Consider the following 16,150-nt stretch of genomic DNA (forward strand, 5'->3'; position numbering starts at 1 on the left):
TCCAGTGACATTTTTTCCCCCACTTGGCATTTGAGTCTTTTTTTTTTTTTTTAATGCTTCAAGAGTGTTGCCTGATTTGATTTAAAAAAATGGAAGCTAGACAGGCAGGGCTGCGAAAGGGCTCAAAGTTGAACAAAACAGTGGTTTCCAGGAAGCAGGAGACTCAGGCTGCCGAGATGCCCACATCCTTCTGCACCGGGTTCGCCTCCAAGAGGCCCGCCGGCTCTGCGCACATCTTTGGAGCGCGCGTGACCTCCGCGAGCCCCGCTCAGGCCCGGCGTCCGCGCTCGCTGAGCGGAGGCTTTTTTTGCGGAACGTGCGGGAACCTGGGGCGGGGCGGGGGATGAGCGCAGCCGCCGCGGGGCTCACCTGCGCCTCCCGCCGCCTGCCCCACCCAGCGCCGCGCGGCCGGCCGCCCCCGCCCCACCCGCCGCCCCGCCCCGGCCCGGCTCATTGGCTGCCGCTCGGAGGGGAGGAGAAGGGGCGGCCACGGGGGTCTCATTAGGGATGCGGGTTCCCTCCTTACCTCCCTAGTCCGGATCCCGGCGGCGGCGGGAGAGCTGCTCCTGACCGGTGCGGAGGGGAAGGCGGGCGACTCCGGCAGTGACCGTGGCGGCGTCGGTCGCCCCGCCGTGGGAGGCTATGGGGACGCGCGCATCCTCTGGGTGCCCAGCGCGCGGCGGTTCGGAGCGCCCTGCCCCGCTGCTGTAGGGAGCGGCCGTGGAGCAGTCACTCGCTGAAGACCCCCGGGACCCACTCTCCTCGGCCCCCCTGGCTCGCCGAACCTCTCCCGGGGCGCGGAAGAGGACCTGTTCTCCTGAGCGGGGCGAGCAGCATGGGGAGAGCGGCCGCCGCAGGAAGAGGCGCTGGAGGGGCGCGCCGGTGGCTCCCTTGGCTGGGGCTCTGCTTCTGGGCGGCGGGGGCTGCGGCTGCCCGAGGTAAGCGCGGGGCCGAGCGGGCGGCGGAGCCGGGCGGGGGCCGGGGGGGACGCGACCGATGGTACCCTCACCTATGGCCTTGGCTTTCCAAGTTGCGCCCTGCACCTCCCCGCGCGCGCGCGGAGCGCAAGGGTTGGCTCTCGGGTGGAGGACCTCCGAGGGGACCACTGTCTGTCTCCCACCCCAAGTTTGCGATCAGCTGCAATCCTACAGGTTGTTGGGACCGCAGGGCCCCTACCCTGCCTTGATTCTCTTCGCTCGCTCCCTTTTCCGAGCCCTCCCCAATTGCTGCAGACTGGAGTCCCCCTTTCTCTTTACTCCAATCTCATTCTCTCGAGTCCACTCCACTTCCTTCCGAAGCGAACCCGTTCTCGGGTGGGCGCCCCGAGGGGTGTCCGAGAGCTCTTGGGGAGAAGGGACCGGGTACTGGGAAACTCGGTAGGGTGGGCTTGAATGGAGATCGCGCCTTTTCCCTTTGGGGAGAAGCACCCAGGTTGAGGTCCGCGAAGCTCGACACGCCTCGGTCGACACCAGCCCGAGTTCGTGGGCAGCACTGGGCTTTCTTTCGAGAAGGCCGCCGTGTGCCCGGGAAAGCTGCGTGCGCGGGCCGCGCGTAACTGCGCTGCAGTGCCCACCGGGGTTCGCAGTTGGCCCGAGGCCGGTCACCCGGCGCCTCGTCTCCCAACCGGGTGCCCGCTCCTGCCCGGGAGCTCGCCAGCGCGGGGCCCCTGAGCGGCGGGGAAGCCGCTGCTTCTTTCTACTTAGGAACGTAGACCCCATTTTCCCTGGCTCCTCTAGACTCCAGCAGAGGGAAATTTCGCGACTGGTTTCAGCTCCACCTTGAGCGAGGACGGGGAGCATCAACTTAAAACCCGCGGACTTGTTTGAAGGTGATCAGAGGCAGTGTTACGCAGAGCTTGAGGATTGTGCCTTTTACCTTTGAAATCACCAGGAAGCTTCTCCTTCCCGCTCTTCTTTACCTTTCTTTTTTTCCTGGGTGTCATCCATTAGGCTTAGAATTTGTAAGTTACATTCAGTGATTTACTTAACGCTGGTCTGGCGAGAGGTGAAACTGACCTGCCCACCTCATTTCCCTGGAACATACTGTGAGTAGCCGGGAGACAGAAAAGGGTGGAAAGGGTTGAGAATGATCATAAAAGAACCAGTATCATCTCATTTTTATAAAAGCTAATGGTGTGTTAAAAGCAGTCTTGCTGCCTGGAATGAAGAGTTAAAAAAAAAAAGGTGGATAGAGGTTTTCCCCCTTTTATGATCCTGTTCAGTGACTATTTGCATTTCATTTCCTGAAAAGTTCCCCCCCCCCCCCCTTTTAATGGAGTAGGCTTTTTAAAAAGCAGGAAAGGCTTAAAAAATGAGCCCGTGATTGCACACACTGGTGGTGGGGAGCATAGTTCTTTTCCTTGCTGGAAGAAGCACAAGCTTCAGCCATTTAATTTACTACGGAGATTGCCTCCTTGCAAAGTCAGCTCTGAGTTGTTTTTAATACACTGTTCTGGGGGAAAGCGGGCCTTTTCTGTCCTGAATGTTGATTTTAAATGTCTGAGTTTGCACTTGCTATTCTATGCTGAGTACCTAAGAGTGACTGATGCCACATACTGACCTTTGGAATTTGGTTGATGGGTCTGTCTTGAATCTAGCTTGAGACAAGAGGTGCGGACCTGCCAAAAAGCCTCTTGGATGGAGTTTTGCTGGCTGTGAAACTAAGGCTAGCACCTCTTGTCGGCAAGCTGTTCTTCGGAGGACTCCTGGAAAACACACTGTACACTCTGCAGGCTTATTTACAACAAATGTCTTGCGCAGATCATAGTAATGTTCGAGACACATGGGGTGGAGCTGTACATCTGACTAATATTTCCCTTGTAATATTTTACTTGCTGGGGCAGCAAGCCCATTACCTTTAGCACCTGTCAGAGATTCCCCAAGAAATGAGCAGTAAACAGGCTGCAAAATCTGTGAAGCCCCATGCGCCTGACTTGGCACAGGTGGGCACAATTAAGAGTTTCTCAGAACAAAGGGTGGGTTTCAATGTTACTTCAGTTCTCCCAGCCCAGGAAGGTGCCCCTTCATTGAAAGCAAGATGAGGTCCCCCTGGGGACGTGTTTGCTAAGTGGTGATATCTCTGGGGTTGGCCTCATGTTTTTCTTACTTATCCAAGTAAATAGTTTTTTTTTGTTCTTTTCACATTGTTTTGAACTAAGCTACTCTGCTTTCCCTAAACAACATGCTGTTGTTATTGACTATATAATACTATTGATTATTAGTAGCCATTTCTTTACAATTAGCTACCATTTGTTTCCAAGATGATTGTACCAACTCCTTTCCCTCCCCTTTTCTTTCACTCCATATTTAAAGTAAAACCGTCTGAAAATCGGAATGAGATTTCAGATGATTGGCTTTGAATGCCCTCAAAGAGGAAAATACTTGGGGCAACAGACTGCCTGAAGAAACTATGTTCTGGTTCTCTTCTTTGTAAGCTAGACTGACTGCTTCAGATTTATGTTCCTGATGGATAGCATACTGTAAGGAAGGCACTTGGGTACCATGATTACCGTATATTTTAACACTTTCCAACTTAAAAGAAGGTGGTTTAAAAGTTATTCATGACCTGCCAAGTGCTAATTGAATCCCCATCATGCTGTCACACTGATTTGTTTTTGTTCTTTGAAAAAAAGGAGCACTGTTGTTGATCTGGTTGTAATTCCTCTGTTAGATACTGTACTTACGAGATCCCAGTCTGAAGGCAGGGAGGAAGATGATCTCAAATAGGCTATGCTTTCACCCAGTTTCTTCTTTAAAAAATTTTTTTGGACAGTGCAGTCTTCCTTACCGTAACCATAGCAATGCATTAAGGGCAAGAGAAATACACGTCTACTTTATGGGCACAGTATGTCATGTGGTTTGTGCATGCTTAAATCCATTTACCTCCCTCATTCCTACAGTTTTAAATCTATATTCACTTTCTCCTTAATGAACATTATTACTGCCTCCCCCGCCCTACATTCTGCTTCTTTTTCCTCCAAAATCTGCCCCTCCACAGAGGGCTATGAAGAAAGAACCTTTTCTCCCAATTTCTTGATGGGCTTTTCTTTTTGTGACTCTTGGATTGTGCTCTTAGTTTGAGCAGTCCAGTGACACATTCTTTTTCTACCCAACAAAGGGTTCTGCTCAGGAAATCTCTTTAAGTATCTCAGTTGTTAAGAAATTTCATTGTTTTAACCTGGCCATATAATAGCAGCACCTGTCACTTTTTTTTTTTTTTTAATATTCTTACTAGGAAAATAGTAATGTCAGCCTTCCATTCTTCCTCACTCTTTGAATGACCTGTCTGTGGTTTTTTAAGTGGTACCCTGCAGCCTGGGAAAACCTGTGGAACCGCAGGAGTCCTCAGTGAATTCCATCAAAACTCTCTAAGTGGGACTGGTAGATCCATACCCTGCTGTCCCAGTAGTTGGGGAAATCCTTTCCTATTGCCTCAATGACCCATAAACTTTTCACCATCCTCCTTCCACCAAATAAGGACCCAACTTAAAATATTGTCAGCTTTCAAGGTTTCTCAAGAAATAGCCTGTTCAGGAGTTGATGAAATTTGATATCACTTCCTTGGGTCTGTCGTCTTTTTTAAATATGGAGGTTGGGGACCCAGACCATGGGTGTTACAGTTTAATCCCAAAGACAGGTGAACCAAGAGAGATTTATTCCATGACATCCTCTTAAGGAAGGTGGTGGTGGTGGTACAGGATGTCTTCTTAATGGGCAGACACAGGTGTTCACAGAGCCAGCACATGCCCCCCTTCTTGTTACACCTTTGCCATGAATTCTGATTGTCCCTTTCACTAGGCGGTACCACTTGACTTAGTGCGTTATTGTCTGTTCTTCTGTCCTCCTCATTCAGCTGCCTTCATGAACAAGCAGCCTCGAATAACCAAAGGGGGCTTTCTCCTGTCCTTGTTGGCCTCACGCTCTAGGTAAAGGCACTTACCTGCTCACCCACTAGTTGTCCAGTGCCCAGCAGGCAGCAGACCTATCATTGTGTTGCTCCTACTCTTTATATCATGCCTGTTCTTTAAGAGAAGGTTTTTTGCACTCTTGCTTGAATATTAGATAATACTAGTAGTGACTGTATTTACAGGCTTCCCTGGTGGCTCAGTGGGAAAGAATCCTCCTGCCAATGCAGGAGATGTGGGTTTGATCCCTGGGTTGGGGATGATCCCCTGGAGGAGGAAATGGCAACCCCTTCCAGTTTGCTTGGTCTGGAGAATCCCGTGGATAGAGGAGCCTGGTGGGCTACAGTCCATGGGGTCTCCAAGAGTTGGACACTAAGCAGCAGAGCACGCATCCACACATGTGTTAATTACTCTAAACAGTTTTGCACGTGTTAACTCCTAGAATGCTTAAAATAACTCTCTGAGGTGAGCACTCTTAAGATTTTTCTGTTTAAGACAGGAGAACAACTTCACAGAGAGGTCAGATTCCTTGCTCAAGGCCACGGAGTTTAGTCTGTTGCGGTGGCTGGATTTGAACCCACGCAGTCCCGCTCCAGAGCCCACGGTAAAGAGGCTTTTCTAAACTGTGCCGAAAGCAAAACGGCTCTGATATTTTGGTGCCACGAGGGCTAAAATTATCTTTCTAACTATGAGATTTGCAGAAGAATTTAGAGGAGCTTAAATAAATCTATAAATGTATTCAGCTACATCTCAGAGATTTATGTTGTATGGAAACAGCCACCCTCTCACCATTCAGCTTAATATACTTTGGGATCAGATTCACACTTAAAATTCCGAGCGCCAGCTTCTAATGTGATAGCTTGCCCCCCCCACCCCCAATTTTGAATTTCAGCACAAAATATTGCTCTGATTGAATACGCCATCCATGGAATGGCAGATCCCAAGAGACTGTTTGTTGCCTGTCTTGTATTTTTAGCCTTGTTTGCCGGGGAAATGTGAAGCGTGAGATGGGAGACTAGATTGTTAACACCAGAGGTTGCTGTTTCTGCTGTTTTGGGTTCTCCTGCTGCTGCTTCTGCGAGGCAGATGGCTTGATTCATTTATAGAAGAGAGAGATTCGGTCTGTTTTGCATCTCCACTTTGAGAAGAACTTTTAATTGTTTTGTACCACATTGCGTTGTCTGCTCTTACTGTGCACGTAGACATGCCGTGCGTAGATAACGTGCAGAAATTAGGTGGATGTTCCTGTATTCAGTTTGGACCGCGTTAGAAATCCACGGTGCATTCTCTTGTGCTTCTGGAGGATTTCTTTGAAAAGTGGGTTTGTGCGCAGGACGGTGGGGACCGCCTATGTTGTTCTCCACACCCCCGCCCTCTCTGGACGTCCCTGGACTAAGAAATTAGGGGCAGAAATATTAGGGTTGTGTTGATGGGGCTAAAGTAGAAACCAGAACGTGGAGTCCTCTTGTTGGCTTACGTCAGACCACGACAGGATGTAAAATGTTCCCTGATGTTTCAGGTTGTAAAATGTTTCGTAATACTGTTTTCAAGAGGGCAGGAGTTCAGGGCGGCCTGTATTTTTCCTATATGATCAGTTTCTTCTGACAGTTTCCTTCCTAATTAAGGAAGCCGGAAGCCAAAAGCTGTCTTCCAAGTGAGGTCAGTTACAGCCTCACTTAAGGCAGGTATTGACTTTCTGCCCCCAGATTTCTGGTTCATAAAGTGCTAAAGAGCCTCTCTCCCCAGAATGAAAGACCTTGACACTCTATATGCTTCCGCTGGAACCTGGCTTGTAAGGATGGGAGGAAGCATATGGGGTAATTTTACTGCAACACCATGGAATTTGACTCAGGATGGGTTTTACAAGATGTGTTGTTTTTACTTCCACTGAATGGTGTAACTTCTCAATCAGGTAAGTCCAAGGGAAAATGACATTGCAGACATCCCCCGAAGGTAAGTGATTGGCAGACAGTCCTAGGAAGGTGGAGATACTAGAGGTTAAAGCAAAGAAATCCTGGTGACTTCAAGGGCCCAAGCAACATTGGGATGACTAGGCTTAATGTCATTCATAGATTTTACTATAAAAGCAAGTGTATTTACTAAATATTGGATGAGAAGATTTGCCTCTATAAGAAATTTGTGGCACACACCATGGAGTTGTTTTCATGAGATTGGTGGTTCCTGCCTTGTCACAGTACTTACTTAGTAGTTACCGTCTTTATTTGAATTTAATTTAATAAAATCTCCTGGAAGAGGAAGGGAAACCAAATGATCACGGGTTATGAAAGCTAAGCTGGTAATATTTGAAACGCACAAATCAGGACTTTTCAAATGTTAATGTACGTTTGAATCACTGCACATCTTGGTAAAATGCACATTCGGATTCCGTAAATCTGGGGAGGGGCCCGAGTCTCCATTTTCTGACAAATTTCCAGATGACACTGTCTGACCACACTTTGAGTAGCAGGTCATGGATGGTAGTAATTCAAGATTTAAAAAAAAACATTTTTAAAAAATTTTCAGTATTGCTTTTCACTTGGAAGACAGTATGAAGTAGAGTCCTATGTAAGAGTATTGTAAAAATGCCAATAAAAGAGTAGGCAAAGACAAATGTCAGTTTTAACAAAGAGAAATGTAGAACCACTTATAAAACATTCAGGGAGAGCCCCATTCTGATGGAATATCGTGTCTTGCTTCCAGCATTTGGAATGATGGATGTAATATTTTCAAAGGCTCGGGTTTTGTTTTGAAGTAACGGAGGACTTATGTCTGTGCCTAGTTCATTTCTTTAGGAAGAAACTGAGTCCCCCAGAAGTTGAACAGTTTGCCCAAAGTCAGAGTTTTGTTGAATAAGGACCTTTTCTACCTCCTTTCATCTTATCGTATCTCTTGACTTGCGCTATATTTAAAAATGATCCCGAGTGCAGAATATTGAAAGTGAGGCAGTACTGAAGGGAGAGGTCGAACAGAAACAGTTGGTTAAAAACGAAAGCAGAGGAATGTTCATACGGGGTACATATGCTCCCCAAGCAACTGGATCCTGACATGATGTGGGAGTAGGTTTTGGGTCCTCCTTTGCTGTGTCTACTTGGCAATCGCCGTCTTGCTTAATGTTACTTAACCCAGCACTGGCAGGGCTGGTCCTGTAACACATGCTAAACAATATATTTTACTTTAACCTTATTATGTTAAGGTATAAATAATAATAAAGATACCATTTCTAAAATTTACTCAATATTGCGATAAAACATTCAGGAAAAGTTAGTTGCCATAAATAATTAAATAACTATAAGAGGGTTTTACACACGCCACCCCCCACACACAACAGATTGTAAAGCCTACATTCCGGGATGGGTGCGTGCCTGCTAAATTGCTTCCGTCGTGTCCGACTCTTTGCAACCCCATGGACTGTAGCTCGTCAGGCTCCTCTGTCCATGGGATTTTCCAGGCAAGGATACTGGAGTGGGTTGCCGTGCCCTCCTCCAGGGGATCGTCCCAATCCAAGGATCAAACCTGCAGCTCCTGCGTTGCAGGCGGATTCTTTGCTGCCGAACCACCAGGGCAGCCTCACATTCCTGGATACATTATTCTAAAAAGATGATTAAGTGTAAGATGTGACTATCACGGATGGCTGTTTTGAATAATTCATTTGCATGTAATTTGACATTTTTAGGTCCATTCACAGTTGGGATAGTTTTGTATTTTTACATCCACCCTGATATGGAACAGACGATGAAATTAAGGTTTAGAGACTTTTTTTCCCACCCAAGGTTGGACAGAGAGTCATAAATAGCACTAGGACCAGACGCCGAGTCTCCAAATGGTTTCTGGGACTTTCTGACTACCTCATTAGTCTGTTCTATTTATTTTGGTACCAAATAGGTTGGTTGCACTTAAGTTGGACCTTACAACATTCTGCTTGTACTGCTTTTGAGACAGGACTGGGAGTCCACGAACAGGTGTGATAGAAGGAGAAATAAATGAGTAAACATTTTCAGTGATACCTGTTGACTTCTTGGTTTACGTGGTGGTATGTTTCTCATGGTTATGAACATAAGTGTTCCATCTGGGAAAGGGAACAAGTAGAAAAGTGTCAGGAGTGACGGAGGCAAGTAAAATTGTGAATATATGAAAAATGGTATACTGTGTACTGTAGTATGCGCTTCCCTGTTAGCTCAGCTGGTAAAGAATCTGCCTGCAATGGCGGGAGACCCTGCTTCAATTCCTGGGTTGGAAAGATCTCCTGGAGAAGGGATAGAATACCCGCTGTTGTATTCTTGGGCTTCCCTGGTAACTCAGATGGTAAAGAATACCTGCTCAGATGGTAAAGAATCCTCCTGCAATGCAGGAGACCTGGATTTGATCCCTGAATTGGGAAGATCCCCTGGAGGAGGACATAGCAACCTATTCCAGTATTCTTGCCTGGAGAAGCCCCAGGGACGGAGGAGCCTGGGGGGCTACAGTCCATGGGGTCTCAAAGAGATGGACACGACTGAGCGACTAAACACATACACATATACTATATAGTACGACCTCAGTGGTGTGTAAACTATCCGGAGGAATTTGCTAACTAAATTTCTTAAAGGGATTAAAATTTAGTTCATTAAAGTAACATCACAGTTTGTTCTTCTGCGGTTTTGTTTTAAAGATGTCATTACAGGTATAAAGCACCCTTTAGAAATACAGTACTGGCTTCTCAATCTGAATCTCTTTCTAAATATCTTGTGTTGTTTATTATTGGGTTGGCCAAAAGGTATGTTCGTATTTTTCAAAGGAACCCTCCCTTGGGCCAACCCAATAATCTTGTGCTTTTTTCTCTCTGTGTACAGTGTTGAGATAAGATTAAAGCCTTTTGATTTGGACCTGGAAGTTATCTGGGAGGAGGAGACGGGGACAACAGAGGATGAGATGGTTGGCTGGCATCACTGACCCAATGGACATGAGTTTGATTAATCTCTGGGAGTTGGTGATGGACAGGGAAGCCTGGCGTGCTGCAGTCTTTGGAATCACAGAGTCGGACACGACTGAGTGACTGAGCTGAACTGAACCATGTATTTGGACTTCCAATAATAATTTTCATCAACGTCTCTTTAAGAATTATCCCCCCTATTTTTAAAAAAGAAATAGAAAAAAAAAATACCACAAAATAAAATTCTTTGCTGGAGAAATACATGTGTTGTAAACCTTTTGAAAGGAGCTGGGAAAATTGTAACTGTCCTTCATCCGAGTAGTCAGCCCTTGTATCTCCCTCAGCCTAGGGACCTGCAGCTGCAGTGACTGTCAGAAGCTTGCATCAGGAAACTTCCAGTGTTATCTCCCTTCAAAAAAAAAAAAAAAGGCAATCAGGAGGTTCACAGGTTTTGTCAGTGTGAGGTGTGTGGGTGGAATGTAAGTGTTTGGGGGGTTTGCTTTAAAGGAAGAATGGTTTTAAAAATATTTGTCATTTTTTTTTTTCACCTTGGAGCAAAGAGAAAATAAAAATAAAACCCCACCTGTCCATCCCAAATACAAAAATGAAAACTAAAACCCATTGGCTATTATCGCAAGTTTAGCAGACAGCTTGAAATGCACATCAATCTTGGAGAGCAATGTGAAAAGACAGCCCTCCCCTATCATATCCTGCAGTAGACAACACCATCACTTGTGCAGTCAATTATTAATAATTGTCAAGGGGATAAGTGCCTTAATGTGCAGATATCTGTATGTATGTATTATATATTAGTAGAATGTCATATATCATCATCATTGAAAACTTACATCATTAAAGTTCTATGCTATTAATTTAAATGCCATTAATAACACTTAAACTTGAGGTGGAGACACAGTTTTGACTTGGTCGCCAGGTTCTTAATTTGAATGCCCTTGTTTCTTGCTTTCTCCCTGATTTTTCCCATCCAACCCCCATCTGTCTCTTGCTCCCTGTCTCCTCATCAAGTCAAAACTGCCTTCCTGGGACTTCCCTTGCGGTCCAGTGGTTAGGACTCAGTGCTTTCCACTGCAGAGGGCACGGGTTCGATCCCTAGTCAGGGAACTAAGATCCCATATACCATGTGGCGTAGCCAAAAAAAAAAAAAGTTTTAAAAATAATAACAGAAAACAAAACAAAACCCTGCCTTCCTATTTAAGTGGTGTGGTCGGCTGCAAATTAAAGGCTGCATGTCCTGCAAAGGTCACTTTTTCCCTCTGGTTCTTTTATTTCTGAAATGAGACAACATTATCATCAAACTTCCTTCCTGCTCTAATATTATTGTATGATGTTACCTGGTTGTTTTCAGTACCATTTCTTCACAGTATTTTTGGCATATCAGGAGGCATTTCATGGTATTTTAAATGTGTCAAAACCTTCAATAACAAGTACTCTGAAAGAATTTTTAGGACAAGTTAGTAGGACTTCAGGAATGTTGTTGGTGAGCCTTGGCTCAAGTGTTTTCAAGAATCATCAGCCAAAGAAGTGTGATTTTTACATGTGAGTTTCTCTTAAATCAGTGGTTGTAAACTATTGCATGCATGTGCAGCTCCAGCAGCAGAAGTGGGGTGAGTGTGCAGATGGGCCGAGTGGGTTAGAATCCGTCCATGGCAGCCCATTGTTGCCCAGTTGGGCGCATGGGCCCGCTATTGGTAGGCTGACTTTTTATTTTTTAGCAGAAACCGTCTCTATGCTGTTTCATGGTAAATTTCTAGATTTGAACCTTTCTCAGGTTATTTTAGTAAAATGCCTTTAATTCAAACAAAAGTCACAAGATATAGCACTCAACCTACCAGTTTGTCTCAAGACGAGGACTTTTGCCACCTTTTGTTAGATTTAAAGGGTCAGGGACTCAGTTGGTCCTCATTTTTAATGATGGTCTTTGAGCTCTGCTAATAAAGCTTTTTTAGCTCTGTGGAGGAGTGTTGTCTATTGTCTTCCTTTCCGCTTGTGTTTTCTTGCAGTTTGATAACCATCTTTTATTGTTTGGGTTGCTTTTTCTTTTTTTGTGTGTGTATCCATTGTTGTTTTTAGGTTTGCTGTCCCCGTGAGGTTTTGATACAGCAATCTATATATTGGGTCGGCCAAAACGTTTGTTCCGGTTTTCCCATATCCGAACGTTTTGGCCAACCCAGTTTGTACAAGGTTGGTCTTTTTCCTGTCTAGAGAAATTTCTTTAGCATTTGAGAATTATTGTCTAAAAGCAGAAGATCGAAAGCATGTGAGTGTCCTTTTATTTAACACATGATAAACACTAATTTGATCAGTAAGTTTCTGTGTGCCGCTGCATCCCATTTGTAAAGAAGAATCATAAAATTGTATTGCTGAAAATTTATAGGACCCTAAAATGTCTAGTGAGTGAGTGTCAGTTGCTCAAATGTGTCTGACTCTTTGTGACCCCATGAACTGTAGCCCGCCAGGCTCCTCTGTCTGGAATTCTCCAGGCAAGAATACTGGGGTGGGTTGCCATTTCCTTCTCCAGGGGATCTTCTTCACCCAGGGATTGAACCTGGGTCTCCTGCATTGCAGGCGGATTCTTTACCATCTGAGCCACCAGGGAAACCCCAAAATGTCTATGCTGAAGCTCAGATCTCTGCATAAGCAACTGAGGTCTAAAGAAGCAGTGTAGATTGCTTGCCTTCTAGGAGGTCATTTCTATGAATGTTTGCCTATGAAACCAGATCTTCATTTTCTCAGTGTTCTTGCCTCTTCTCCTTTTTGGAACCATAATAGCAATCACAATGAATAGAGGTACCAAGGAATTCAAAAGAATGATACCCTGAGACTAAAACCTATTGATCATTTCACCCTGCTGTTAAAGGATAGTTCCCTTTTGTTTAAAATGTTTATGTTTTTCTAAGTACCTTTGAAATAGGGTAGATTTTTCATCTTTGGTGCTGTGTCTGAATCATAGAACGAGGCTATGGTTTAAGGGGCTCATGTTGGTTTATCGTAGCAGAGCTAATGAATATTGTATTATATTATTATCTATGTTACATTATCTGTATCTACATCATAGACTGGTTTTGTGTTTTTATGAAATTTAGGGTGAGTCAAGCTTTTGTTCCAATTACTTACCCTCTGCATCTTTGGTAAAAATTTTGTTCAGTCAGTGTGAATTCACTAGAAGACCCTAAAAATGTTCTAAATGTGGTTATTAAAAATTCTGTACATAGGATGAGGATAGTCACTTCTGCTCAGACTGTGTGATGTTACTGCCATGAGTTAGAAGAGAAAACATTATGCTTTATCCAAGGAAACAATCTTAGTATTTATATTTGCCACACAACTCCTAATTCTTATCTGGATAAGGAAATTGCTTCCAGTTTCCATGTTTCCCTTTTAAATCTGGATATTCGTGTGTGGTGAGAAGGTCACACTTGGAATGGTGAGCGAGGTCCATTGTGATGTTAATTCAGATGGTGGTGTTAATTCAGGTGGATTCGGAGGTTGGGCGCTTAGAGAACCACTAGATGGAGCAGATTCTCAATGTGCACAAGTGATAGACTGTGGGCTTCCCAGCTGGCTCAGCTGGTAAAGAATCCACCTGCAGTGCAGGAGACCTGGGTTGGATCCCAGGGTCGGGAAGATCCCCTGGAGGAGGGCGTGGCAACCCATCCAGTATTCTTGCCTGGAGAATCCCATGGACAGAGGAGCCTGGAGGGCAACTGTCCGTGGGGTTGAAAAGAGTCAGACACGACTGAGCAACTAAACAGAGCACAATTGACTTCTACTTCTTAGAAGGAAGCTTTCTGAGGCTGGCAGCAACTTGCCAGTGATACCCTCAAAAGGCCATGAATTTGGATCCAAAGAGAGTGACTGGATGTAATTTTGAAAGCCTCGATTTCTTCCCCTTCTTGCCATCTCTGGTAGTTTTTTATTTTTGGCCACACACTGTGGCATGTGGAATTTTAGTTCCCTGACCAAGGATTGAATCCTCACCCCCTGCAGTGGAATCTTGAGTGCTAAACTGCTGGACCATGGTCAGGGAAGTTCCACTGATCTTTATCTTAAAGTGAATTCTGCATCTCTGATGGCCATGAAAACTTGCAAAAAAAAAACAATCCCTGTAGTTGAGCTGGAGCTTATAAACTCTGGTGACTCTGTAATGATTCTTCATGTTGAAGCTACCTTGTTGGGAAGGTGTTAGACATGGAGGGTGTGGAAAACTTCTGATTCTTGGAGATTAGGTGTCAAAATATTCAGGGTTTGGTTATTTTTAGCAGTTATCAGTGAAGGTTCTTGCTGCTGGAAATAAAGATTAGGTTTTAAAGCTGCAAATTCCCAACCATCACCCAAAGGACCCCCTGCCAGCACCGCCCCTTTTTTTCTCCCAAACTGGTAGAAATGCTGGCCTCTGTAATATTGTCATCCAGGTTAGGTGAAAAGATGACAGAGAAGTGCTTTGAATGTGTGTGCCTACTAGCTTTAAAGTTTGAAATTGGTATTTAATATTAAACAGTTTCATTGAAACATAGTAGATTGAAAAATGAGCGCCAAATGTTGAACGTCACTTCTATTTAGAGAGATACATATGTGTGTAATTTAAATTTTGAAGAGAAAATTTAATCCTCATGTTCTCAATCAGCTGATGCCAGGCCCTCCATCTCAGAAAAATTTACTCAGCATCTCAGGGGAGAGGATCCACTGATTACTGTTTTTAAGTTCCTCAGGTGAGTCTCAGTTTGGGAACCAGAGATTGGGAGCCACTGGTTTAATGGATGCATTGATTGTGAGCAAATGTAGAAACTGATCCTGTTTGTTTTTTTTTTTTTCCTTTGAAATTTAGAGAAGATATTTGACAATCCTGGTCATAGCAAAGTTTAAGGGATTAAAGTGGCCACCTAGGTTTCTCCTCCCCATTGAATCAAGCCTTAGATTTTCATGTTGGATCGCAAATAACTTGGATGACTGGCATTGGATAGTGGTATTCAGCATTTCAGTCTTTAGGAACTTGCCTCTTCCTGCTAGGATGGAGGAACTGAGGTATTGATCAAAAGGATGTGATTAAATAAGAAACATAATAATGGAACAGAGTTTTAAGAACTCAGGGTTGGAGGTTGCACCATATGTTGCCCTTCTGACAAAAGCTCAAGGGCCCACAAAAGGAGATTCCTAGTAGCACCCATCTAACGTCTCCTAGGTCCAGGATATAAATGATAAGTGATCACATTTATGAGTGGGTTTATATCTATGTGCTCATCGTGGTGTTGGATGAAGGCCGCAGAGTTCCTCTTCCAGTGCTGGGCATGGCCCCATCGGCACTGTTGCTGTTGACCAAGTTGGGTGGGAACAGCTGGTATCTCTTTGCCAATTTAGGCACTATGACATAGCAATTCTTTCTAAAGCAAGTGTTTCTTATAGTTCTATCCTGTTCACAGCTGCCAGTGGTTCCTTCTTTGTCTGTGAAATCAAATAATCTCGTGACCAGTTGTTGCACATGAGTTTAGTTCAAAGAATCAACATGGGTATCTGTGCACTTCACCACCGTACTGATAGAACGTTATCAACCCTTGATTCATCTGTGTGTTTCTCCTTTATTCTCATCCTGCTGGTTCTCCTTCAGAAATAATATTACTTGAATTTTGTGCTTATCATTTCCTGGTCTTTAAAACTATTTTAAACAAATATGTAGGTACTCCTAAACAGAGTTTACTTTTGCTTCTTTTTGATGTGTATTTATAGTCTTCAGGAATTGTTTTTTTTCACCCAGTATTAGTTTTCAGCTATGTTCTGTTGAATCACTTCTCTCCTTTACAATATTTGGTGCTGTGACTGAACCATAATTGACTTATTTATTTTACTCTCAGTGATATTTGGCTTGTTTTCAGGTTGTTTTTTTCTATTATGAAAAGTGCTACTAGGACCATTCATGTACATGTCTAATGACACCCACTTTTCAAGTGTTTCTCATCTAGGAATAAATTAATAAGACCCAGAGCATGAATATGTTAGAATTTCCAGATAAGCCAAAGCATTTTTCAAAGATGAGTTCTCATCACTTCACATCAGCTAACAGTTAATATTTCCAGGCCTAGAGATTTCTGCTAATTTAGTGGGTATAATATGATTATCTCTGAATGGACTTAATTTCCATATCCCTGATTACTAATGAAGTTAAACATTGTTTCATTTATTTCATTGCCATTTATATTTCTTCTATAAACACCTACTCAAGTCTTTTTGCTCATTTTCTATTTGCCTTAATGAATTACAGGGGTTTTAAATGCACATATGTGTATGTGTGTGTGCATACTAAGTCAATTCAGTTTCCTCCGACT

At 44.2% G+C, this 16,150-nt stretch overlaps 1 protein-coding gene across 4 annotated transcripts in view; it reads left to right on the forward strand.

Moving 5' to 3' along the window:
* Positions 1 to 510: 510 nt before the first annotated feature.
* Positions 511 to 16,150, forward strand: part of UNC5D (unc-5 netrin receptor D) — a 605,139-nt gene continuing 589,499 nt past the window's right edge. For 3 of the 4 annotated variants that reach the window (XM_043893837.1, XM_043893836.1, XM_043893838.1), the window contains exon 1: positions 549 to 938. In XM_043893837.1, the coding sequence (XP_043749772.1) occupies positions 836 to 938 (103 nt within the window). In that variant the 5' untranslated portion in view covers positions 549 to 835. Of the gene's footprint in view, positions 939 to 16,150 lie in introns of all 4 variants that reach the window. The other variant, XM_043893835.1, reaches the window with a different exon arrangement.

Source organism: Cervus elaphus, chromosome 32 (assembly GCF_910594005.1).
Source record: "Cervus elaphus chromosome 32, mCerEla1.1, whole genome shotgun sequence".
NCBI lineage: Eukaryota > Metazoa > Chordata > Mammalia > Artiodactyla > Cervidae > Cervus > Cervus elaphus.